The 23,979-nt window shown below is 44.2% G+C and overlaps 2 protein-coding genes across 2 annotated transcripts in view; one reads left to right on the plus strand and one right to left on the minus strand.

The window, feature by feature from the left end:
* Positions 1–6,468, plus strand: part of HEATR9 (HEAT repeat containing 9) — a 30,170-nt gene extending 23,702 nt beyond the window's left edge. Inside the window, exons 11-16 of the mRNA XM_066617599.1 lie at positions 1,541–1,660; positions 3,357–3,430; positions 4,122–4,173; positions 4,545–4,631; positions 4,741–4,832; positions 6,346–6,468. Of these exons, the coding sequence (XP_066473696.1) occupies positions 1,541–1,660; positions 3,357–3,430; positions 4,122–4,173; positions 4,545–4,631; positions 4,741–4,832; positions 6,346–6,430 (510 nt within the window). The 3' untranslated portion in view covers positions 6,431–6,468. The remainder of the gene's footprint in view (positions 1–1,540; positions 1,661–3,356; positions 3,431–4,121; positions 4,174–4,544; positions 4,632–4,740; positions 4,833–6,345) is intronic.
* Positions 6,469–7,352: 884 nt separating this feature from the next.
* LOC136642115 (CMRF35-like molecule 1) lies at positions 7,353–23,680 on the minus strand. Its single transcript, XM_066618348.1, has 6 exons — positions 23,546–23,680; positions 19,373–19,481; positions 14,514–14,623; positions 12,580–12,626; positions 9,152–9,292; positions 7,353–7,615 (listed from the first exon to the last, which is right to left on the minus strand). The coding sequence occupies exons 1-6, from the start codon at positions 23,643–23,645 to the stop codon at positions 7,448–7,450; spliced, it is 675 nt and encodes a 224-aa protein (XP_066474445.1). The 5' UTR covers positions 23,646–23,680; the 3' UTR covers positions 7,353–7,447.
* Between the last annotated feature and the right edge of the window lie 299 nt (positions 23,681–23,979).

Consider the following 23,979-nt stretch of genomic DNA (forward strand, 5'->3'; position numbering starts at 1 on the left):
GAATCCAACAACACCAGAATGGTCCTGATCCAAAGAATGCAGCCCCCCAAAACACCTGAGAAGGAAGTTCCTTCCTCCAAGCAGATGAACATATTGAGCCCTATGGAAAGCAAAACTAAGCCTCACGGTCAAGTTTAGTCGACTCCTGGTCAAATAAGCAAATGTGCCTTGGCTGGTGTAGAAGATCAGGTGAAGGAGAATGCAAGGCTACCAGAATGGTCCTGATCCTATGAACCTGGAGCTAAACAAGTGCTCCAGAAGGCCGCCTCCCCCACCCCCACCCCCACTAAAAAGGATCAAAACAGAGGCTGCAGCTGATCAGGTGAACATTTTTGAGACTTGCAAAGCCAGGTGGATCCTGACAGTGATCTGGTTTAAACAGAAGTTCTTAAATTGAACTGGGCACTGGGGAGGGCTGAAAACCTTACTGGTTTTGGAGGGGGGTGTGTGTTATTGCAGGCAGGCTGCAGAGGAAATTCACTTGGTGGAACAGGGCTGGCTTCTGCTTATTTAATTATTTGTTTTACTTTAATTATTTATACTTATTTATTTTAATTTGCCTGATGATGTTACTTCCACCATGACATCACTTCTGGTGGGTCTTGGATGGATTGTCATTATAAAAAGTGGGTCCCAGTGCTAAAAGTTTGAGAACTGCTGCAATAAGGTGTTAGTAACTTGACACCCTAGGAGGGGTGACCACTAGTGACCAAAATCACTAAAATCATAATTTGGAAGAATAATACCATCATGTTATATATCAGTCAATGTGTAATTTCATGCAGAATGTGTTCTATCTTTGTCCTATCAAAAGGTGCAGCCAAAAAACCAGTGGGGGCAGAGTGATGGTACATCACCACACCCACCACCTGGGGTATTGCCCCGCCCACTGCATGGGGGGTGACGCGCTGGTATCCCGCACCGGGTGACACGAACCCTAGTGACGCCACTGATGTAGATAGCCTCAGGCTCAATGGTCTCTTGATGAGATATTGAGCAGTGTTGCCTCAGAAAGTCTTGTTGCTGGTGTAAGAAGTGAGTCTGACTTCAATTACTGTTGTTCATGCTGTTGGATTCACTTTGACAGCGGTATCTTAGGTGTCCATCCTTAAACTCTTTAGCTTAGTGCTCCCTCTAGTGTTGTATGAACAGCAACCAGAAAATGAACAGTTCACAAGTCACTGGCATATGGGTAACAGCACAACCTAGGCATGTCTACTCAGATGTCCCATTGTGTTCAATGGAGCTTACTTCCAAGAAAGAGTGCATAGGATTTCAGCCTAAGATGCTCTTCCCTGATGACTGGAAGAGTGAGATGTTGAAGTTGAAATAGACCATTTTGGACCATTTTCTTGTGGGTTACAAGTTTTCCATATGTTCCTGTTGATGAACTTTAAGAAATGATGGTGGTAGGGGTGGCAGAAGAAGGCAGGCAGCACTACTTAATTCAGAGCAGACTGGAGGGGAGGGTGTTTTGAAGTACCCAAAAATGTGTCACTTGGTGAACAATCCACTCTTTCTTGTTGCCTCTTTTCACCAGCACCGTACTGACTGTACAAAACTGTTGACCACCATAGGGCTTGGAGCAATCCAGATGGAGGGCTTTGAGGAGGATGTGTTTGATGTGCTTCTGGAGAAACTGTATGAGGAACCATTTCTGGTGAGAACAAAAGCTATTGGGAGCTGTTCTATTCATTGTTGCATTTGGTTAACAGGCTCTTTCTAGAGCATGATATTAAGGCCATGAGTCCACCCTCTTGCTTTTCTGTCCTAAGGGAGGATAACAATGCAGTTGGCCTTTTTTCAACAACTATCTTCTTAACATGTTTTGCTTCTGGAGTGTAAAGTTAATGAGCTGCATCAAGTAAGGGCAAGGATGACAAGCTTCCTTATCAATCTGAGATCCAATTAGGCAGTAGCTTATAACACTGCCCTGTGGGTGGAGTTCCATGTACCCAGCCAATTGTGTCAGTGGCTCCTGTACTCACTTGGTTGTGATGGATTTTAATAGTGCCCTGAAACACAATAGATGTGTCTGTATACGTAAATATATCTCAACTACATGGAGAGCCATTCACGCAGAGTTAATCATGTGGCAGTATGCCACCCACTCAACTGCTCAGAAGAACATCAACCACTTGAGTTGCATCAGGAATGAATTTGACCTTTAGCATGTGTCTACTACAGGTTGATCCATGCTCAGAGTCAGATGGAAGCCAAACATTCAAGGGTGTCTAATCTGGAGGAAGCTAATGAGGAAAACAGCATGTGAAGAACACAAGACAGGGCTAGGGCCAATTGCCTTCATGTACCTTCAGGAAAAGTCTCCATGACACAGAGACAAAGTAATGGGAAAAGTTTCACTTGCTAAACGTCTGCCTGACAGGTAGCTTGTTCAAGGCACAGGAGTTATGGCAAGGGAAAAAAAGACAAATCGGCAACACAAGCTATGAAGCAGGAACATAAGCAGGTACCCTGGGTACAGAGGCCAAAGGGACAACTCTAGGTAGCACAGGCCTAGAGTCCTATCACATGCCTACCTTGAGCCAATCAGGAACTGAAAGAGGAATATGCCTGGGTCACTGGGTGGGTAGCCCTGGTTTGGTGAAAGTTGGACTCCTGCTCCAAGTTCTGCTACAGATCAAATTTCTGAGACACACACAGATGATGCTCAGCTGTGGACTCATTTCACTTTTAATCTGACTTGGTAGACAGTTGAAATGCTTGCTGGCTGTTGGTATTGTGCTTACCCAGTAAACATTCATAACTACTGTATGTTATTTTGAAAGGATTGTACATGTTCCCTGACGGTGGAATAAAGAAATATCTGTCCCAATACATACTGAGATGGTTTGCCCTCCAGGAGTGTTCATTTCAAGCACCTGAAATACTCACAGTACTGGGGGGACCAGTCTTCCCAGTATACTTGGGCCAGATTAATGGGTGCTACACTGGGGGCAATAGTAAATATAATGCTGTGTTAAAAAAAACAAAACCGCGCTCCACTATGAATGCATAACTGAGTAACTATATCGGAGGCATGATGAAAACACCGGCTAGTCAGCTTTAAAGCTCAATCAAAAGGGAAGTCGTTCTTAGGCAAAGGGATTAGGGTATCAGTATAGTCCACAATATTGTATTTGGATACAGTTTCAGGAAAAGAGCAGGCTCCTCTAATTCAGACTTCATTGCAGTTGTGTGTCCATTCAGGTATAATCCCAATAAGATCCAGAGGCAGATATACAACACACTTCTTGTCCCTAGAGCACTGATATATTGTAGGGCTCTGCCACATCCATACACTACCACATGGTTTGTATCTATTCCCTAGCCTGCCTCTCTCATCTTTCATGCAGGTAGTGAGACAGTCAGTTGCCTTGGCTATTGAAGCACTTAATATGAAGAAGCGAGCCTGGGACATCGTGGAGAAGTAAGTTTCAAGCAAGAAAATATGATTAATTGTGCTCCATTCTTTTCTTCATCACATCCCAGAAACTCTTTGGGGGCCAATATTTACTTCTGAGAAGTCTTTTGTGTAATTAGTATCTAGCTTAATAGTCACAATCCCAGATAGTTCTCTAGTTTAAAGAGGGAGGGTGATGATGGGTGGGAAGACTTCTGTGACTGGCTCATCAGCCATACTCCCTTGCTGCATGATGTCACAGCAAAAGGAGGACATTCCTGGATTTGAGTGGGAAGGAGACCATCGAATTACATTACTCATACTGGGGTCATTCCTGGAATTCTGTTAAGGTCACCCTGACCCTACCTCTAGACATTTTGCATCATCCAAGCTAGTAAAGCAAACTTTCTTAACACTGAAGGAAATCCTGATCAGTTTTAGACTATGTACAGATGATCTCTTTTCAAGAGCTATCATGTTCTGGAGTGCACACATTCAGGTTTTTGTCTCAACAGTCTATAGTCAGACTAGTTTACCAGGTTTCATATTTCGTTAAAACAAGAAAAAAAAAATACAGATTTTCTCTTAAGAGTTTAATGGCTGGACCAGAAACTGCATGTAGTTGTCCTGTCATTACTCCATTGACTTGTTTGGGACTGGCTGCAGGTAGGACGTAGACAAACAGAATTAACAGTTAATGCTTCCTTCATCTTCACAGAAAGCTGAAGGATGAGAGTGAAGAAGTCAGAAGGCAGGCTGTGATTTCATTAGTAAGTCGCATTTCATATTTGGCCTCAGGAGTTGTCATCCTGGAATCCTCAAAAGGGCAGTACAGAAGTTATAAATGGTTGCTGTGTATTTGTCTCTGGGATTAAGTTGCTGTGAGAATCTCAATACCGTAAGTGGCTTCTCTGCTCCCTGAAGCGGGCCTGAGTGAGCCTCACTTGCATTTACCAGGTTTCCAACTAGCAAGTCCAGCTCCTGCAATCTCTGCCTGAGTAGCAAAAGGAGTAAACCTCTTCTTCTGAAATGTTAGATTAAATCTTGTGCCACATCATAATTGTGCAGATGGGAACCTTTGTACATCTTGTGTACCTTCCACAATTGCCAAGGGACATGCAGCTTCTTTCTCTCTTGCTAGGGTGTCCTTGGTTTCCGCAATAAGAATGTGTTCTTCAGCTTGTTGGAAATGCTGGACCTGGACACCAGTGAGGAAGTTCGCATACAGGTCAGTAAGGAGGGAGGGTGCTCCAGGGCAATGAATGTGGACTCAAAGCTTCCCTGCTGCGTGTATTGGTTTTGCTGACCAGTATCTTGGGTTTCACCTTCCATTATAGATTGTCAGGACATTTTCCTCTCTGGGAATGAACAATGTGTATGTCAGGAAGAGCCTGATGAATAAGGAACAGACGGTTGGAATTCTAGCCAGGTATTGCCTGCATGATGGGATGCAACTGATATGGCGCAAGGCCATGCCAAGCATGTGTCCCTGTTGGGGGTGGTGGTTGCTGAAGTACAATGAAAGCAGAAGGAAAGGAAAAATATCCAAGGATACAGTGATGATAGGGGGAGCAAGAGGTGAGCAGATGAAAACCCCCAAAATGGTAAGGCATGTTCCAGTCCCTCCTGTGAAGTTGAGACTGAGGCCACAGCAGTCAGTCATCAGCTGCAGCACATCTCTTACTTGCTGAAATGTAGTGTGCAAATTATGAGGAGGGGGTCAGCCCCCTTACCTTTTATGAGGAGGGGGTCAGCTTTTTGATGAGAAGGCTACAAGATGTATAATTTGGCTAAAATTAGGGGGAGGAATCAGGCAGTTGGGCTTGTGGATTTTGTTCAGGAACTTTACCTCCCCCCCCACCCGCCACCCAATTGAAGCACCGCCCCAAACAGCAAGCAAGTCTGACCCAGACGCTTTTATATCAGCCAGGAGTATCACCTGCCCTGTTTAGATCAAAGCTGATGGAATAAAGTGGCTTCCTTGGCTGGTCTCCTTGCAGTTCCCTCCTTTGGCCAGAGCAGAGGGGGTGGTGCCAGAGAATGAATTTTCCTGCTTGCCTTCTCTCTAGTACCCAGTCTGAGACTCACTGCGGGCTTTCCTTCTAAGACAGAGTTCTCCAAACTTTTTGGCCAGAGGGCCCCATCAAGTATCTGGCATGGTGTTGAGGGCCAGAAAAAAAATTTTTAATATAAAATTTAAATAAAATACATTAGCGATGGAACTTAGACGAATGAACAAATGGGCTCAAATTTCAAGGATTTTTCCAAGCACCAGCACACACCACAAAAATGGACCCCTCAAATGGACCCCCAAAAGGAGGCCTCCCCAAACCTCAGAAAGCCTTCTAAGGCTTCCCAGTTTTTGGGAAAACCAGGAAGTGATATTTTTAGGCTTTTAGAAGGTGTTCTGAGGTCTGGGGAGGCTGCATGCTGCCTCTCTGGCCCTCAGAACACCCTCCGGATGCAACCGAAGCACAACTCTGATCATGTTCAATCAAGTGGGCCAGAGGTTGGCCGCAGGCCAGATAGAGGCTCACCACAGGCCACATCTGGCCCCCGGGCTGGGGTTTGGAGACCCCTGTTCTAAGAGGTTGGAAGTTACATGATGGAGTGTTTGTATATATGGGGTGCAAAAAAGTAGAGTGGCAAGCGTGAAGAGAATCTCCTGAAAATCTGCTGCTGGGGTCCTGGAGCAGGAGGGTGGGGGCAGTGACATCGCTGCTTCAGAAATTCTTAGTTTCAAGTTTCCTGAGAAGTTGTAAATTCAGCAAATGAACAGTGCAAACAGAGTGGTCACTGAGAACAAAAAATTTATAACCTTTTGGGCATATTGCTTTTAAAGGATTCCAAAATACGTGCTCTCCAGGGAGCTAGCTTAGAAACCTTGCCATCCTTTTAAATTTCTCTGCTTCTCTCTCTCCCCCCCCCCCCCATCTTTCCAGTGAGTGTACCAGAGCCTTGAAGACGCTGGATAAGGTTTCGGCTGTTCAGGAAGAGTTAATGATCCACCCCTACAGGACCCACTGAGACCTCATTTTTTATATGACAAAAGTGGCATGAAGACAAGACATGGATTAAAACATGGGCCTCTGGTTTTCCAGATGTAGCACATAGAAAATGAAAGAAGGTATGTGCAGGTGATGTTTGAACATGTGTGTTCACAGACTGCATTTCATCTGGTAGCATGTTCTAGGACTGGGAGTGAAGTTGATGTCAGGTTCTCAGAAATTTAAGGTGGTTTCTGAATGGGCTTCCTATAGGCTACTTGGCTTTAGGTTGCCACTTGCCTAATACACTTTCAATCCATACTAAATTTATGAGTTAAAGAATAAATAGGTTTACTCTTGTTGATTTAAGCAAATCATCATGGCCAGTCTCCTATCCAGGACCTGCTGGTACACAGAGACTATGGAGAGGAAAAGAGATGTACGGGATACAGAAGTTCAATCTTTGGGCCACTATTGGAAGCCCCTGCCCAAAGTATTTTGTAGATTTATGAACTTCATTTTTCCCCCCTCCCAAACAAGAGCAGTGGTCAGCTATCAGGCCTGTCAGTTTCATGACCCACCAACAATTAGGTTGGGATCCACTGGTGGGTTACGACCCACAGTTTGGGAAATACTGCTACTAGAGCCATGAGAACCAAAAACATGTTTGTTTTTTACAACTGAGCATATAGTTTTCTGAAAGCTGAAATTTGAATTAGCTCCAGATTCTGCATTCAGAGATCATAGCCCTGTATTCAGATGATATTTACCTCTTTACCATGTTCCATCATCTTCCTGCCGTGTATACTTCCAGCAGATGCAGAGTCTGTATTTTGGCATAACCAATTGTACAGTACTAGTTTGGTTTCATTCTGCAGTTTCACAGGCAGGTGTCTCTGCTGAGCCTAATTCTAACCAAAGAGCAATGAGTGGTTCACTCCCTTTTATTAACAATTGTTCTTCAAGTAAAAGGGGCTCTTCTGATCTGGAGCATTAATCTGGATAAATTAAAACCACAACAATGTACTAAGAGAAGCAGGTGGGTTTTCCATATTCATTAACATTTAGGACTTTTTTTTTTTACTTCTGTATAAAAGACATCTTGAGTAGGTGTTTGTGGAAGGCCTGACCTAGGGGTAGAATCTACATTGCCATAGATGGCCTCCTGCTGCAGATCTGAAATCATCAGAGTGGCATAAGTAACTTCATTTCTCTTCTCCAAAGCCTGAAATAAAATGATTATGTTATACTAATAGGCTTAGAAATGGAACAAGCCCGATATGACCTTCTGGCAACTTATGGGCATTTCTTTTTACAGGAAATTAATTATATGCCCCCCCAACCTAGACTGCTATATTCCCCCCAACCTAACTCCTAACTACTAGACTACTACTGATCTACTACCCAGATCAGCATAATGGCTAAACAGTAGCCAATCTATTATTGAGGCGTACTTAAAACCAGAAGCTTTAATTTAGTTATGTTTTTATTAAAACAGTATATACATCAGGAGGGGCAGTACAGATTGAATGGCACAAGGGAAAGGCGAATTAACAGCATAATATGCTGGTGGATCTTGCAGCCCGCATTGTATTGTGCAGGCCGCCATTGCTGCATCCATTCTGATGGTCTGCAGCCCACTGATGATGACACTGGCCTCAAGCTGGCCATTAGTACAGATAGATTGGTGGTGGGGGTAGATCTCGACAGCAGCAATGTCTGCCTGACCCTATGCCCCAATTCGGGGCCCGACATGCCCCCTTCACCCTAGCAGATCTATGTCAGCAAAATAGCTGGTATAGATGTGAGTGGGCCCTTAGGGGACCAGGGAGCAGCAGAAGACTTACTTTACTTACCTATCCCTGTCAGTCTGGTCCCCATCTGGCCTGTAGGGTGCAGAAGACGCTTTGTTAACTTCTCTGCACCTGGACAGGATTGGGCCATAAGACTTCCTTTCTCCCTTTACCTCTGAAGCTGTTATAGTTGTGAGTATAATGACCCAAAGTGACTGTCGGCTACAATTTAGTAATCAACCTACGTTTTTGTGCGTGAGGAAATTTGACAAGATTCTGACATGATGGTGTTGACAAAACCTTTGTCAAATAATCTGTCTGGCTTTGATAAAGTTTTTATTTCTTGAATTCAGGGTATGTTAGGGTTGGCTGGCCTTCCTACTTTTTTTTCAAAGGCCTGCCCAGCCTATCTGGTTATTAACTGTCATCTGCCTTTCTCCTTGTCAGCCTCAAGCTGAATGCAGGTGGTTGGCAATCCAATGCCTTTCAATTCCAACTGAAATATTGATGGAAAGGGGAGGGATTATTTTTGAGGCACAGAACTACAAGGAAGGAAACAGAAGGATTTTTAACCATCACAACTCCAAATAACTATTTTGGGGAGGTAACAGGGTTTTTTTTGGGGGGGGGGGAAGGGCTATTTTCCATGAAAAACAACATTGGGAGACAGAGTTAAGCCTCTCTCCTCCTATGCTATAATTCCAGTGTAGTTCTCCCCCCACCATGTGATTACTTTTTGATTAAAAGAAAGAAGCCCCCAGTTTCAAGCATGCCTCTTACTGGTCACAATGTGTAGTTTGGCCTCAACAGTGTTGGAGACTTTTAAAAATGAAAGCAGAACATTCAGAGAAGGGAGCTGGACTATCCCTGAGGGATCAGTGCCCCTCTCTTCCCTCAGAGTAGGATATGGTCCTGATCCTGGCAACTATTTCTTACAGATGGCAGCAAATCACACATTTTCTTCCTACCTTTCTCTGGGAATGTATCCTTTCATCATTACTTTCAGGACTGATCTCAGCATTACTGTACAGCCCTGTACCATTACTGCTTGTTGGATGATCAGGAACCAAGTTCTCTCTAGGGGCGTCCACTGTGCTGTACACTGTCATCTGTGGACAAAAGTCAGATTAATGATAATAAAAATATTTATTTAGCACTTTTTGAATAAGCTTCGTGTTTCACATATGTTATCGATATAATCCTTACAACAACCCTGCAGTTTCTCAAGCTGTGAGTCAACACATGTAAGAACAATGGGAAAGTTCATGCAGCACACTGTTGTGACTCAAGCTGGTGGGTTACTACTGGCTTTCGTCATCGCTCATATCCTGCATGAATTCAGAACTTTCTCTGTACTGTTGCTTTCACATTGGAAATGAGAATTTGCATCATTCTGATGCTAGCTGGAAAATATCAGATCCTTCTCTGGCTTCTTTCTTCCCATGAATAATCCCATACCCTCCACTGAGCGCTGGCAGTCTCAGAAACACAGGGGTGCTACTTATTGAAGACTATACTCCACACAGGAATCTTTGTTGAATCTTGTGGTTTGCAATGCACATTCATATGAAGATGTACAAGAAAAGTGATATATTTACTTAGTAAACAACAAGTACATGGTCATCTCCATGCCACTAGTAGTTGATGAACTAGACATTTTTTTTTGCCACAGAAGTTCTTACACAGTTTCTGATCAGTAGACTATGGGCTGGTCATGGATAGAATTGGGCTGTTAGACCCTTGTTCTCCTTGACCTGCAGAGATGTCTCCCTACCTGGCTTCCTTCCCTCCTCCCCCCTCCATCCTCAAAGCATGCAGACTTTCTCCATGAGCTCTTGATCAGCCACATTGAGTCTAGCATGCCATGAGGTCTCTCACACCCATGCAAAGGGAATAGCTCTAGCATTCCCTGTTCCAAAGCCCAGGATTGTGTTAGCAGAGATGCACATACTTTTAAACTAAGTAAAATATTTTTCTTTACAGTCTCTTTACTGCCTCTGGTCCTGTTGATTGTTAGCAGCAAACTAGCTGGGGTTAGCGGGGAGCAGACAGAAAAAGGATCTTCTGCTTTATAAACTTTGCTTAAGATGCCTAGACCCCTTTTCCCCATCAGACTTCAGCTCTTCTCTGAAGGCACTTTCAGATTACTGCCTCCCCCAGTGAAAGTAGTACTTTTGTAAATTGCGGGGAATTGGATCAGCATACTTGACACCTGCAACTATGTGGGGACTTTCCATCCCTGTGGTGCTAGGTCAGGGGTGTCCAAAGTTTTTGGCAGGAGGGCCACATCAGCTCTCTGATGCTATGTCGGGGGCTGGGGAAAAAAAGAATTAATTTACATTTAAAATTTGAATAAATTTACATATGTTTACATAAGTGACTATATTAAAGGTGAACTTATATGAATGAATGAAGGTCTTGCAATAGCTCAAGGCCTATACAAGGCCTTGTACAAAACAAGGCTGGCCTTTTCTTTGCTGCCGCTACTGCATCACAGACATGAAAAAGCAAGCAGTGGAAGGAGCCCTCAACCCACAGCTCACACGAGAGGTCAAACAGTCGCCCTCACGCTGAGAGCAGTTACATCAGGCCAGTATGGGCTTCAACAAATCTCCAGCGGGCCAGAGGCTCATTGGAGACTGGGGGTTCCCTGAGGGCCACATTGAGAGGCTTCAAGGGCCGCAAGTGGCTCCAGGGCCGGGGTTTGGGCACCCCTGTGCTAGGTGGACAGGTGAAAGAGCAATTGGCACAAACTGAGCAACCATGGCACATCTCTCTCTCTCCTCAGGTTGGAAGAGTGACAGCATGTAAGCAGAGTCACCCATTGTATAATTGGGTGTGGGTATATATAATACTATATATTAATTACCAGTAGGAGGAATTACAACCTTGTCCTGTTGCTAATTTAAAGGCTTGTGGGTTACTCTCTTACTTCCTTGGTTTGCTGGTTTCTTTTTCTTGTTCTGCCTGTAAAACAATGGCTGCAGTTCTTTGTTGCACTTCTTAACAAATCTTAGCTTTGCTGGATGCAGTGGTGTAGCCAACGATCATGTAGCCCAGTGCCGAGCTCAAACAGGAAGTGATGTCACAAAAGGAAGTTGTGGTGTCACACCCAGGCTTTTTAAAAAGTAAAAATCAGGGGAAAACCTACCTTTTCCCCCTAGCAGCTCGCCACCCACTTTCTCTACTGCCTCCCCCAGCCACTGGCTTACTTAAGGCATCTATCTGCTACCTTGAGTCAAGGAAAGTTTTGTAGCCTCCCTCTCCATGACAAAATCAAATTTAATTAAGTAAATAAATTAAGAGTGTGCCCCTTATTGGTTAGAGACACTGTGCTGGGGTGAAGAGGGACAGTTCTTTTCCCTTTGCTAAATATAAGAGGAGCACCACTTGAAAAAGTGCCTCTTTTCCCAGTTAGCAGGGGTAACTATATTATGATACATGGAAATGAGAGCTGACTCATATTAACACCTTATTGGTTCCATGCTGTATCATAACATCTCATTGGCTCGAGAATGATCAGTCTCATAGGTCAGTTTTGAGTTAAGAAATCCACTTTTTGTTCCATAAGACAGTTGTGTTTACATTTTCTGGTTAACTGCCCATCACTTTTGAAAGAAAACAGATATTCCAGTGTGGTTTGTTTCATTGCATTCTGCATTAAATTACCTTTCCAATGATATATAACATGGTGGTGTTATTCATACATACCAAGGTTTTCACAATTTTGGCCATGAGTGACAAACTCAGCTTATTGTCCCCCTAAAGCTTGTTGCCCAGTTGAATTGCTACCCCTTGCACCTCCTCAACTACACCGCTGGCTGGATGTGGGACTGATGGATTCTCTCAGCTCTGCCAACATCCCCACTAGTTGGAACCTGTATTTTCCACTTCCACACTGGCACCTCCCCCCCACCTTCACTGGGGAAAGAAGTGCCTGGAAGCACGATTACATTTACAACACTAGAATTTCAGGATATGGTGGGTCCTGAGGCTGTTTTGGAAATTATCCTGCCCCAAATAGGACCCAAGATTTCACCAACCCAGATTTCAGTTAGTTCAGAGTTCCCACCCCCTCTACAATAAAGGGCAAACTAAAATGAAATGAACAAGTGAAATGGTTTGAGTGAAAATATACCCTTATTCTAAATATCTCTAGGATATGAAGCAACATAGACCACCTTTCCGGAACCCCTAGCCTAGCTTCTGGGTTTTCCTGAGCTGAAAATAAATTATAGATGAATCGAATGGGGGTCAAACATTCAGTGATCTAAGCAAACATCCAAGAACAGATTGCATTATTAAGACAGCTCCACTTTGGCATTATTAAAGCTTTTGGACATTGGTTTTAAAGCTGCATGGAATCAAGGGGTAATGATGTGATTATTTGCCTTACTATGTTTGATGGCTTTGTTTCTTTTTTCCTCCTCGGCAAACATGATCCTGAAACAGATGCATCAGTGAGAAATCAGGTAAATCAGATTAAACAAAGACAACAGCAGGTTCAGTGGCAAGAAACATCAGCTTCAAAATGTCATGGAAAATTATTTGCAGTTACACTAGTGCAGGAGATAATCCTAGCTAAGGTCATAGAAGCAGTAATGTGTTTAATCACTAGGGCCAGCCAGTGAGTGGCATTTTCCATGTCGTTGACCATTTTGATTCCTGTTCATTAAAAAGAGAAGACTTGTCTGCCCATTTTAGTTATTGCTCAATATTCCAGAAAATCTTTCAGTCACATTATAACGATACTCCATCTGCTATATTATTATTATTATTAACAGTATTTATATACCGCTTTTCAACTAAAAGTTCAGAAAGCGGTTTACAGAGAAAAATCAAATAACTAATGGCTCCCTGTCCCAAAAGGGCTCACAATTAAGAAGATGCAAAAAGAACACCAGCAGACAGCCACTAGAAAAGACACTGCTGGGGTGAGGTGGGCCAGTTACTCTCCCCCTGCTAAAAGTTACTCTCCCCCTGCTATAGTACAGTGTGTTTGTGCGTGTGCACATGTATGCATGTATGTAAGAAATCCTTGATGTGGGGGAAACTCATAATCTGTTGCCATTTTCTCCCTTGTAAAAATCTGAGTAGAATTGTACTCTTGTGCTGGAGCTAGCTTCTAAAGAATGTTTTAAAAAAAAAATCTCCCATAATCACCCCCACCCCTGCTGAAGTTCATGTTCATTTAATATATCTTTACCTCTTTGGGGTGTGTGCATGTCATTTGGATTTATTTTACCTGAGGAAGCCTTGCCAAAATGAAATGGGCCCATCTTTGGTTCTTCCAAAGCATATATATTAGGAAATCAACATTCAGATTGAATTCAGTCTCCTCCAGCTTTCTCCAGATTTAAAGAGGTGTCATCCTATACTCACTTTCCTGAGAGTAAGCCCTACAGTGGAACTTACTTCTGAGTAATCATGCACAGGAGTGGGCTGTAAATCCGCACTTGTACATGCTAGGCAAATGAAGGAGCAGATTCTCTATGACAAGTAACCTTGGATGGAAGTTTTATTTTTCTTTCAACTGTCCAATTGCTAAACAAGTTCATGTAACTGGAATAAGTAGGAGGACGGCTGAATTCAATTCAAATGTGCATGTCTCAGCATATTAAATTATGTTGAGTAGTTTTCCTTGAGGAAGTACAACTGTATTCAAAACAGATTGGGAAATTTAGAAACCAGTTTATTAATAAATCTTTCTTGCAACCATTGATTGGGCCTTTTTATGATTCTGGTGCGTCTTTTTATGATTTTGGTCTCTCTGTTTAATCTACCCTGCCCTGAAGAAATGATCCAGTTTCATGCATTGCCTATTTACCCAGAAACAAATTCAACTGATTTCAGTTGGATTAAGTACTACTTAAGCACAGGAGGATTGCAGACAAGAGGGCCATAGTATGCATATTTACTTGGAAGAAAGTCCCACTGTGTTCAACAGAGATACTTCCATGTAAGTGTGCACAGGAACTGCTGATTTTTTTTTTCCATGGCACACTTGAGAGAGAAATTATTCAGGGGAGTATGGGTACAATCCTAATTCCTTATGTCAGTGCTTTGCAGCACTGACATAAGGGCAATGCAGCTCTGAGGTAAGGGAACAAACATTCCCTTACTTTGAGGGGGCCTCTGTGAGTGGCACCCAACTGCAGGATGCAGCACACATCCCATTGGCACTGCTATGCTGGTGCTGGAAAGCACTGACATAAGGAGTTGGGATTGCGCACTATGTGAATTAGGTTAGGGAAGAAATAAGAAAGTGTAACAAAGATAAGTAACAATGGGGTGAGATCAGGTTTCGGAGACCAAGACCATTGCTCTTACCTGTTCTCTTTTTCCTTGACATCATAACCAACACCACAGTCGCAAGTAAGAGAAGACTGAATATCACAGCAATGCAATATATTAAAATGGCAGTGGGTTTGTTGAGCTCCCTGGCAAAAAAAAGACAAAACATTGGTTTCCACATATTCCCTTTCAATTGCCATTTTGTTCAGAAATAACTCTTATGTAACAGGCGCTAAAGAAACACCTATATCAAGGGTGGCCAAATCGTGGCTTGTGAGCCACATGTGGTTCTTTGGCACATAATGGGCGGCTCGTGGAAATATGTTGGCTGAGCAACTTTTTGCATCACAATATAGGAATTAAATAAAATTGAGAATTGATGAGGCATACTGAATTACTGGTGGGAGACCACACCCCTGACGGCCCTACTAAAAATGACCATCCCCCAAACTCCCACAGCACACATGTCAACCAACTGCAGCACACTGAAAAATCACTGGTTTAGACTTTTAATAAACGAGTTCCATTTGGACCCATTACCTGCCTGGTCCACATCCATGGGTGGGTCAGGGAATTATCATGTCTCTTCTTCCTGCACAGGGGCCTCCAAACTCCAGGCCATGGGCTGGATCCAGTGAAAAGCCCCTTGGGTGCGGCGGTGGTGCAGCCTTATAGTTCCACGCTGCAGCTTGCCATCTTCACACTTATCATTGCAGGAACTTGTGACTGGCAGCTACTTCCACTGGGAAATAGTGGTGCAGAGCCTCTTGGGGACATTGGCAGCAGAAACCGCTGCCAAGTGGGAGTTCCTACAGGATCAGCTGCAAACATAGCAGGCTGCAGCAGCAAACAGTAAGGCTGCACCACCACAGTGCTGCAGCCAAGGGGCTTTTTGTGGGCTGGAGTCTGGAGATTGCTACTGTGGAATTGACTTTTAATAAGAACTCCTGGGGTTCAGTGCTCCCCTGGGAAAATTTTTCCCCCCCAAATGTCCTTCCTTTGCCCAGTCTCAGTAGCCTGGGATGGTGGCAGCCAATCCAATCTACCTTGAACTTTCCCCATTCCATTATGAGTCTATTGAGTTGCTAATAAAGGGAAAGGCGTCTAGCCTAGACACCTTTAAAAGGGGATTGGACAAGTTTCTGGAGGAAAAATCCATTACGGGTACAAGCCATGATGTGTATGGGCAACCTCCTGATTTTAGAAATGGGTTATGTCAGAATGCCAGATGCAAGGGAGGGCACCAGGATGAGGTTTCTTGTTATCTGGTGTGCTCCCTGGGGCATTTGGTGGGCCGCTATGAGATACAGGAAGCTGGACTAGATGGGCCTATGGCCTGATCCAGTGGGGCTGTTCTTATGTTATGTTCTTATGTAAAGGTGGAAGCAGGTAGGGGTGTGTGCATGCTAACCACTAGGCCCTACTACCCTGGGTCAGTCCATCTTCTCCTTGGGAGTCCCTTCCGTGACAGGCCCCAATGTCCCACCTCCCCTTACCAGAAGAACTGAGAAAGAAGGGGGGAGATCAAAGGTGATAAAATTTGGGTGAGCAACTGCCCCATCCAAATATTCCCTCTCTCCCTTCTAATGCCCACTTTCTGTACTGTATTTCTGCACTAGCACTGTCTCCTCCTGACACCCAGAGTTTTCTCAAATGGAAGAAAGCAAACTTACCAAGTTTGCAAATATGGCTTAGTGCCATATTAATGTCCATATCATTCCTAGTACACTATATGCATTTAAAAACACTGCAGGAGTGTTCATGTTCCCAGTCAGAGGCTCCATATTCCACATCCAAAAGGAGTCCATTCCTTTGCACACAGCTGTATGCTTTTGTATTAATTGCCTCAGGCTTTGAATCCCACTCCTGGTGCGAATTTGTCCTATCCTGCGGGCTATGCCAATTTGTCCTGTCCAAATATTCTGTCTCCCCTCTAATGCCCACTTTTTTGGCTAATTAACACCCCCTCTTATCTCTAGAAAGAACAGCTGTGGTGTGCAAAGAAGTGAACAGAACTCCTTATTGGTTTGAGTAATTAACAAGAATTTATTGCTACAAACACATACACTCCCTGCAATTCCTCTTGTCCAGAGGCTTCCTCTCCCCAAAACTCCACTTAACTCAGTGGGTAAAGGTCCAAAGCCTCCAGTCCAAGCCCACGGTCTAATCTTCAAAGCACAGTTCAGTCTTCCCAATTCAGTCTTCTGCAGCAGAGTCCCTCCTCTGTGTTCTCTCCAGCAGAGTGTCTCCTTCAGTAGGGTCCTGCAAGTCCTCTCTGTGTCCTCCAGCAAAATTGTGGCAGTCCCCTTTTCCCATAGCTCTGTTGGTCAGGTAGCTTTGCTCCCTCTGAAGCTTCTTTTTATCCTTGTATGTCCCATTAAGTCCAAATGCAGCTCAGCTGTGAGCTACCTTGTTAGCCCCTTGTTAAGTCAAATTAGGCTCAGGTGAGCCATCTCTTCAGTCCGTGTCCATTCAAAGTCATCCTCCCTGCTGGGGGGGGGGGCCTCCAAACTCAGGTCATCCTCCCTGCTGCGGGGAATCCAGGGCCTCCACAGGCCTGGTCAGAGGCTCCCTACCCAGAACTGGCCATCTGTTGAGGGCACTCTGCCTCAGCCCTCTACTTCCTGTCAAGACCAGGTGCGGGGACAGGATATCAGAAGTACCATTGCCGCCAAGATTGCTCCCTGCAATGCTGCAAACAATGCTTCACTGCCAGAATACAAGTTCTAGCAGCGCAGTTGAGGGATAGGATCAAGCACTTTGAGTGTTCTTTTCAATTAGTGTTCAGTGCTATCTATTTAGCCATGGATTTTTTTATCTTCGGATTTGTCTCAAAGCAAATGGGGTGGGGGGAACTGAAAGTCCAATGCACCTTTGCCCTGCACTGTCTCGTTCTGTTTCCAGGCAGCCCAAAACACTGCATAAAGGCTCTGCCTTGGAGGGCAGGGAAATAGCCCCAGAGCCCTGGAAGAGGTTCCCCTTTCGAAGGAACAGTAAGATTCCTGGAGCTCCTGAGCCAGCGAAGATGGGGGGGGGGGGAAACTGTAGGCAAAACACGTGCAGCAAGGTGGAGCACACACACAGGAGCAGTAGCAACAGAAGGGATTGCTTAAAAAAACCCAGGGAGTGTTTGCCAAATTCCCCCCTTCAGACTGAGATGGTGCAGGCTCTCCATGCTCCAGCCTATGGAAACAAAACAGCCCAGCAAGCAAGTCTTCCCAGCAAGCAAAGCATGAGATTTAGGCTAAAATCTGATCCACACTTCCTGGGAGTAAGCCCCATTGACTAGAATGGGACTTACTTCTGAGTAGGAAGGCATAGGACTGGGCTCTCAGGCTAAAATCTGATCCATGCTTTCCTGGGAGTAATCCCCATTGACTAGAATGGGATTTACTTCTGAGTAGGCAGGCATAGGACTGGGCTCTCAGACTACAATTTGATCCACACTTTCCTGGGAGTAAGCCTACATTGACTACAATGGGGCTTACTTCTGAGTAGAAATGCATAGGACTAGACTCTTAAAAGCTCAGCATCCCACCGGTGAAAGAAGTGGGACAGCTGGCAACGGGGAGGGCTGAGTATGGAGCAGAGGAGGCGGTGATTGAGAACCACCGCCTTAGTTTCCTTCCAGCCTCAAGTGTCAGGCTGCAGCATATTGCGTAACTCTATGGAATTTTTCCTTAATCTAGGTTGGTCACGGAATGGAACTCATGTGTATAAATAGGCTCCACCTGTAGTTTATTGCGTTGCATGTAATTCTGTTTACTTAGCCATCATATCTTGAGGCTTCTCATTTGATCTGTCTTTATCCACTGTGTTCATTTGATCACTGTTGCAGAAAATTTGTTTAGTTCTTAATGTTGTACTGTCTGTCAATTACAATGCCCTAGAAGAAGAAATTTGCCAAACCCTATAGGGGCATTTTTATTCCAGTTTTTGCACCTTCCAGGAGTTTGCCAAGTCCTCCTTTTGCAGCAAAGTTGGATGCTGCCCCTTTCTTTCAGTGCTATCACAACAGGTCTCCTGTTCACTTAAATCAGGGGCCTCCAAACCCCGGCCCAGGGGGCCAGATGTGGCCTGTGGCCTGCGGCCAGCCTCTTGTCCCCTGACCCTGGTCCACTTTGCCGAACATGACTGGAACTATTTCTGGTTGCATATGGAGGGTGTTCTAAGGGCCAGAGAGGTTGAGTGAATGAGCCCATTCATTCATTGTTCACACATCTAAGTTCCATCTCTAATTTATTTATATAAATTTTATATTTAAATTTTTTTCCTGCTCTCAAAGCTGTGCCAGACATTTGATGCGGCCCTCTGGCCAAAAAGTTTGGAGACCCCTGCCTCAAATGACACTACCCAGGCTCCTCTGTCCCCTACCTGTGTCTCTGATATGCGCTTGGTACAATCTTCATCCACATTTAAGAGCCACACTTGGATTATCTTCTTAAGACCCATGTTCTGCTTTAAGCCTGTGCAGTAGCTTCTGACCGCATTTCTTCCTTTTTACCCTTGTCTTTCACTCTTTTCTGCCATTTTCCTACTGTCCATTGTTGATAGTAAACTGCTTGGGAGAAGAGAGTTGTCCACGTTATCTACAGAACTCTACAAGGTGCCAGGGACACTGATGGTATACAGTCCAAGCCAGCCTTTGGATTTCCCTGGTGTAGGATGCACTTGGGTTTCAAAAGCAGAAGGCTTGCTTATAACAACTCAGGGATTTTCAGAAGCATAAACTTTTTGTTGAATTTGAAATTTCAGCCAAGTTGTAGCTGTGGATGTATTGCCTTTATTTTGGCAGGCACTGGAGAAAGGGGGGGATATTAAAGCATTTTATGATCATTGATTTTGCATAGAAAGGGAGATACACATGATTATAAAACTAGAATTTCAGTACTTACTCTTTGGGGCTCAAGGTGGACTTTGTCACATCAGTTGCAGTCTCCATGGCAGGATCAGGGCCTGGTGGTTCTGTTGTTACTGGCTTTTCTTCTGGCTTTAAGGTGGGGGCTAAAAACAAAGATTGCATTTTATTTATTTAATAGTTGTATAGCCTGCTCTTCCCCTACCCCCAACAGTGGGATACCCAGAGCGGCTTACTGTGTTTGATAAATACAAAGGTATAAGGTAAAAACAATGCAAACAAAACCGATGCTAACCAAAAAAAATTATAAAAACATACATAATACAAAACATGAAATATAATATAAAAATGCATATATAGTAACATAAAAAGCTAATAATAAAAAATAAACTAGAAATAACAAGGACAGCAATATCCAAACCAAAAGTAAAACTTAGGTGGGAAGACCAACTGAAAAAGAAGTTTTTAGTTACTCCCAGAAGGCCTCCAGGGATGGCATAGTTTTTAATGAAACTAGGTATGGTTAGGGAGGAGGGAGTTCCATAATATTGGTGTCTTTACAGAGAAGATCCTGTACCATGTTGCCACCATCCTGCTTTATCAGGGGCAGCAGTCAAAGGAGGCCTCCTTCCATGACTCCAGGAGACAAGCCAGCTCATATGGGAGAAGGCAGTCTTCAGATATCCTGCTCCCAAACCATACAAAACTTTAAGGGCACAATCCTAACCAGGTCTACTCAGAAGTAAGTTCTATTGTGTGCAATGGGACGTACTTCCAGGAAAGTGAGGTTAGGATTGCAGCCTAGAATGAGGGGGTGGGGCCTGAGGTGGCTGAGTAGCCATGTTTTTCTGAGCTCCTGGAAAGCTCTTGGAAAGCATGCTATTTCTTCCTGGAATCGCGGGTCTGATGAGATCCGAGGATCAGTGGTCAGGAGAGGTCTCGATCCTACAGATGGTGTACGGTTTCGGAGAAGAAGGGTCCAACCAGGGACTGTTTTTTCTCCAAGGGAACCCAGCCATTGATGTCCGTGATGGTGAGGATTCAATGTTGAAATTAAGCCGCAGGCTCCAAGCAGGGAAGGAAGTTGAAAGAAGCAAGTGAGTATTGTTCCGTTGTGTGTGTCTGGCATTAATTGACTAATTGACTGCCTGATTAAGCTTTTGCCCAGGAGAAGGAGGGGCAGGCTTTCCCCCTCCTGGGAGAAGAGGAAGGAGGGGGAGGCTTTCTCTGCTTATTTGTTTGTTGATATGAGAAGAAGCTTTTGAGGAGATCTGCCAAGCTTGTTATGGAAATATGAGTGCATAACTCTAACTTTATAAATCTAAAATTTGTTGGATTACAAATTAACCGTCTTGGAATACAATTATTGTTGTGGAGTGTTCAGTTTCATTTTCCTGTGGAGAGGTGGTGGAGTACTGTGGAGAGCGAGGCTGGAGACCTGCTTTTTTTGTTTTGCAAAAGTGGTTGATTGTTTACATTCCTTTGATTATCTCCTGGAAAGGAATGCGGTTGACATAGAAACAGATATAAATAACAGAAATAAGATATAAACAAGAGAAATAAGAACATTAGGATCATCTAGTGGACTAAAAAAGACACTACAAGGACAAGAACAGGACTTGACAAGTGAAGTAAGAAGAAAAAAGATATAAGTAGGAAGAAAAAGAATGACAGGAAAAGGAGCGAAAGTTAGGAGCTCTCCTGCCCCTGAGTCCAGCTTGGGAAAACTAACCCAAGAGGAACCAAAAGGGAAAGAATGGAAGCAGACAATACAAGACAATATAGAGAAATTAGTGGCGATGGAACAGCAATAAACAAATCAATATCTGTGAGTTCAAGCTAGTTTGGATGCATTAACTACACAACTAGATGATCTTAGTGTACAACTCAAAGATGTTATATCCGAATCACATGAGAAAAAAACAAAGGATTATGGAAAAAGTACTGGAAATGGGAAAGCAACAAGCAAATTGATATTTACAAATCCAAATTAGCCTAGAAATCTTAATTCAACAGACAAATGAGTCTAATAATACGCAAGAAACAGGAGAGGATCAACAAAAGAGCAAAGAAATGGAAGATAAATCTAAAACACTGGAGATAGGACAAAACAACAAATTGGAAGAGACAATGTTAATGGAGATAGCTTGGAAGATAAAGACTCACTGCCCCTCTGTACAAAGGGTACCACCCCCAAGGCAGGGATACATCCCACTGACCCACTGCAGGGACCAGTAGCCTCCCATTAACCAGCCCTACAGCCAGTGGCGTCACTAAGATTCGCATCACCCGGTGTGGGAGGCCTGTGCGTCACCCCATGCAGTGGATGCGGCAACACCCCGATGGTGGGCGTGGTGATGTACCATTGACCTGCACCCAATGGTTTTTTGGCAGTACCTTTTGATAGAACACAGATATTTCAATGTGGTTTGTTTCATTGCATTCTGCATGAAATTACGCATTGATCGATATATAACATGATGGTCTTATTCCTCCAAATTCTGATTTTAATGATTTTGAAAACTTGTGGAGTCACACAAACACACACACACCCGCGTCAACTTATTAACACCTTATTGCAGCAGTACTCATACTTTTAGCACTGGGACCCAGTTTTTAGAATGACAGTCTGTCCAGGACCCATTGGAAGTGATGTCATGGCCAGAAGTGACATCATCAAGCAAATTAAAATAAATAATTATAAATAATTAAATTAAAATAAAAGAAATAATTAAATAAGGGGGAACCAGTCCTCTTCCACCAAGTGAATCTACTCTGAAGTAAGTCCTATTGTGGTCAATGGGGCTTACTCTCAGGAAAGTGTGGGTAGGATTGCAGCCTGTGAGCTCAATCCTATGCATGTCTACTCCAAAGTAAGTTCCATAGTGGTCAATGGAGCTTACTCTCAGGAAAGTGTGGTTAGGATTGCAGCCTGTGAGCCCAATCCTATGCATGTCTACTCAGAAGTAAGTCCCATAGTGGAGCTTACTCTGTAGTCTGCCTGCAATAACAACCCCCCAAAAAGAATCAGTGAGATTTCCAGCCCTCCCCAGTGCCCAGTTTAAAGTTCTTCTATTTCCGGCACATCAGAATAAAGACCTACCTGGCTTTGCAAGTGCAAAATAGAAAACTTTCCCCTTACCATTCAAGCCTCTTTTTTGTCCTTTTGGGGGGGGGGGGAGGGTGCATTCTGGAACATCTGTTGAGCTTCAGTTCCATTGGATCAGGACCATTCCGGTGTCCTCACATTCCCCTTTGCCTGGCCTGACCACCAGCCAAGGCTCGTCTGCCTACTCATGAGTAAACACGACTGTGAGGCTGCTTAGCTTTCCATAGGGCTGGGAGGGAGGGACTTCCTTCTCCCTTTTGTTTTTGGGAGCTGCATTCATTGGATCAGGACCATCCTTGGAGTCCTCTCAGTCCTTGCCTGGACTAAGGGAAGTTCGCCTACTTGCAAGTAAACGTGGCTTCGTGGCTCAATAGACGTAGCTGGGAGGGAGGCAGGGACCTCCTTCTCATGTTTTTGGGGGTTGAATTCATTGGATTGGAACAATTCTGGTGCCATTGGATTCCTCTCAGCCTGCCCTTTCCGACGGACTATGACAAGTAAGCCTAGTCGCAAGTAAACGCATGATACAGCTCACTTTCACTTTCCATAGGGCTCCTTGCATTTTTTCTTTCCAGTTTTTTGGCCATGACTTTTGAACGAAAGGAGCGATTCCAATTCTGTTTTCTGCATTGCGTTCCGCTGGACATTCCGCATCCAACGGTGTATGGTATGACGGGGTAGCTCTGAAAGCCATGAAGTTAGCGTGTCTGCATTCCCAGGGTGCGTCACCCCCCCAACGCGTCACCCAGTGCGGCCCGCACTCCCCTAGCGACGCCAGTGCCTACAGCAACGGTCCAAACCCAACTCTGATCCCAGCTGCATCTCAACCAACTTCCCCAGCAACACTGGGCACCACCAAGGAAAGGAAAGGGGGGAAGGCAAGGAAAAGGAGAAGGACCACCTGCTCCGCACTGGCCCTGGCTTTTACCAACATTTCTGGCGATACTTCTGTATAACAGCATTCCATAGATTAGCACACAAAAAGGGGGGTTTCATCAATCCCTTTAACTGATGACTTTTGATTATACTGTTTGCACCAAAAGGCACCAGTTGCACCTCTTTACTTCTGTCATTGCAAAGGAAGAAAGAAGAATTCTTTACCTGGAGAAACAGTCACTGTAACACCATGTCTAGTATTATGCACCAAACGCTCAATACCACACTGATAGGTACCGGAATCTTCCAGCTGCAAGTTGTCCATGGTCACTGTGAAGAACTTGTACACCTGACTGTCTTCAATTGAGACTCTACCGTCTTCCAACTTCTTGTCGGAATCTGATTTAATTATGGAGCTCCACTCACAAGCTGAGGAAAACCAACTTTGTTTGCACCAAAACTTTGTGTTATATTGATAGCTTTTTTCATAAGAGCAGTTCACTGAGAGTGAACTTCCTGTGTAACCAGGTACTTCCTTTGGACCTCTCAGTACCCAGCAACCTGTGGAAAACAAAAGAATTGAAGGCAGTGAGAATGCATTTTATCCTACACAGTCAGGCTGTGTTATGTCCTGTTTGCTGTTGGGATCAGAGACAGCC

Source organism: Tiliqua scincoides, chromosome 2 (assembly GCF_035046505.1).
Source record: "Tiliqua scincoides isolate rTilSci1 chromosome 2, rTilSci1.hap2, whole genome shotgun sequence".
NCBI lineage: Eukaryota > Metazoa > Chordata > Lepidosauria > Squamata > Scincidae > Tiliqua > Tiliqua scincoides.

Coding starts and splice junctions, on each gene's coding strand:
- LOC136642115 (XM_066618348.1), bottom strand. CDS start 23,645: ATGGACAACTTGCAGCTGGAAGATTCCGGTACCTATCAGTGTGGTATT. Junction 19,482..23,545: donor TACAGTGACTGTTTCTCCAG/GTAAAGAATTCT, acceptor CTTTGTTTTTAG/CCCCCACCTTAAAGCCAGAA. Junction 7,616..9,151: donor GGATACATTCCCAGAGAAAG/GTAGGAAGAAAA, acceptor ATTTTATTTCAG/GCTTTGGAGAAGAGAAATGA.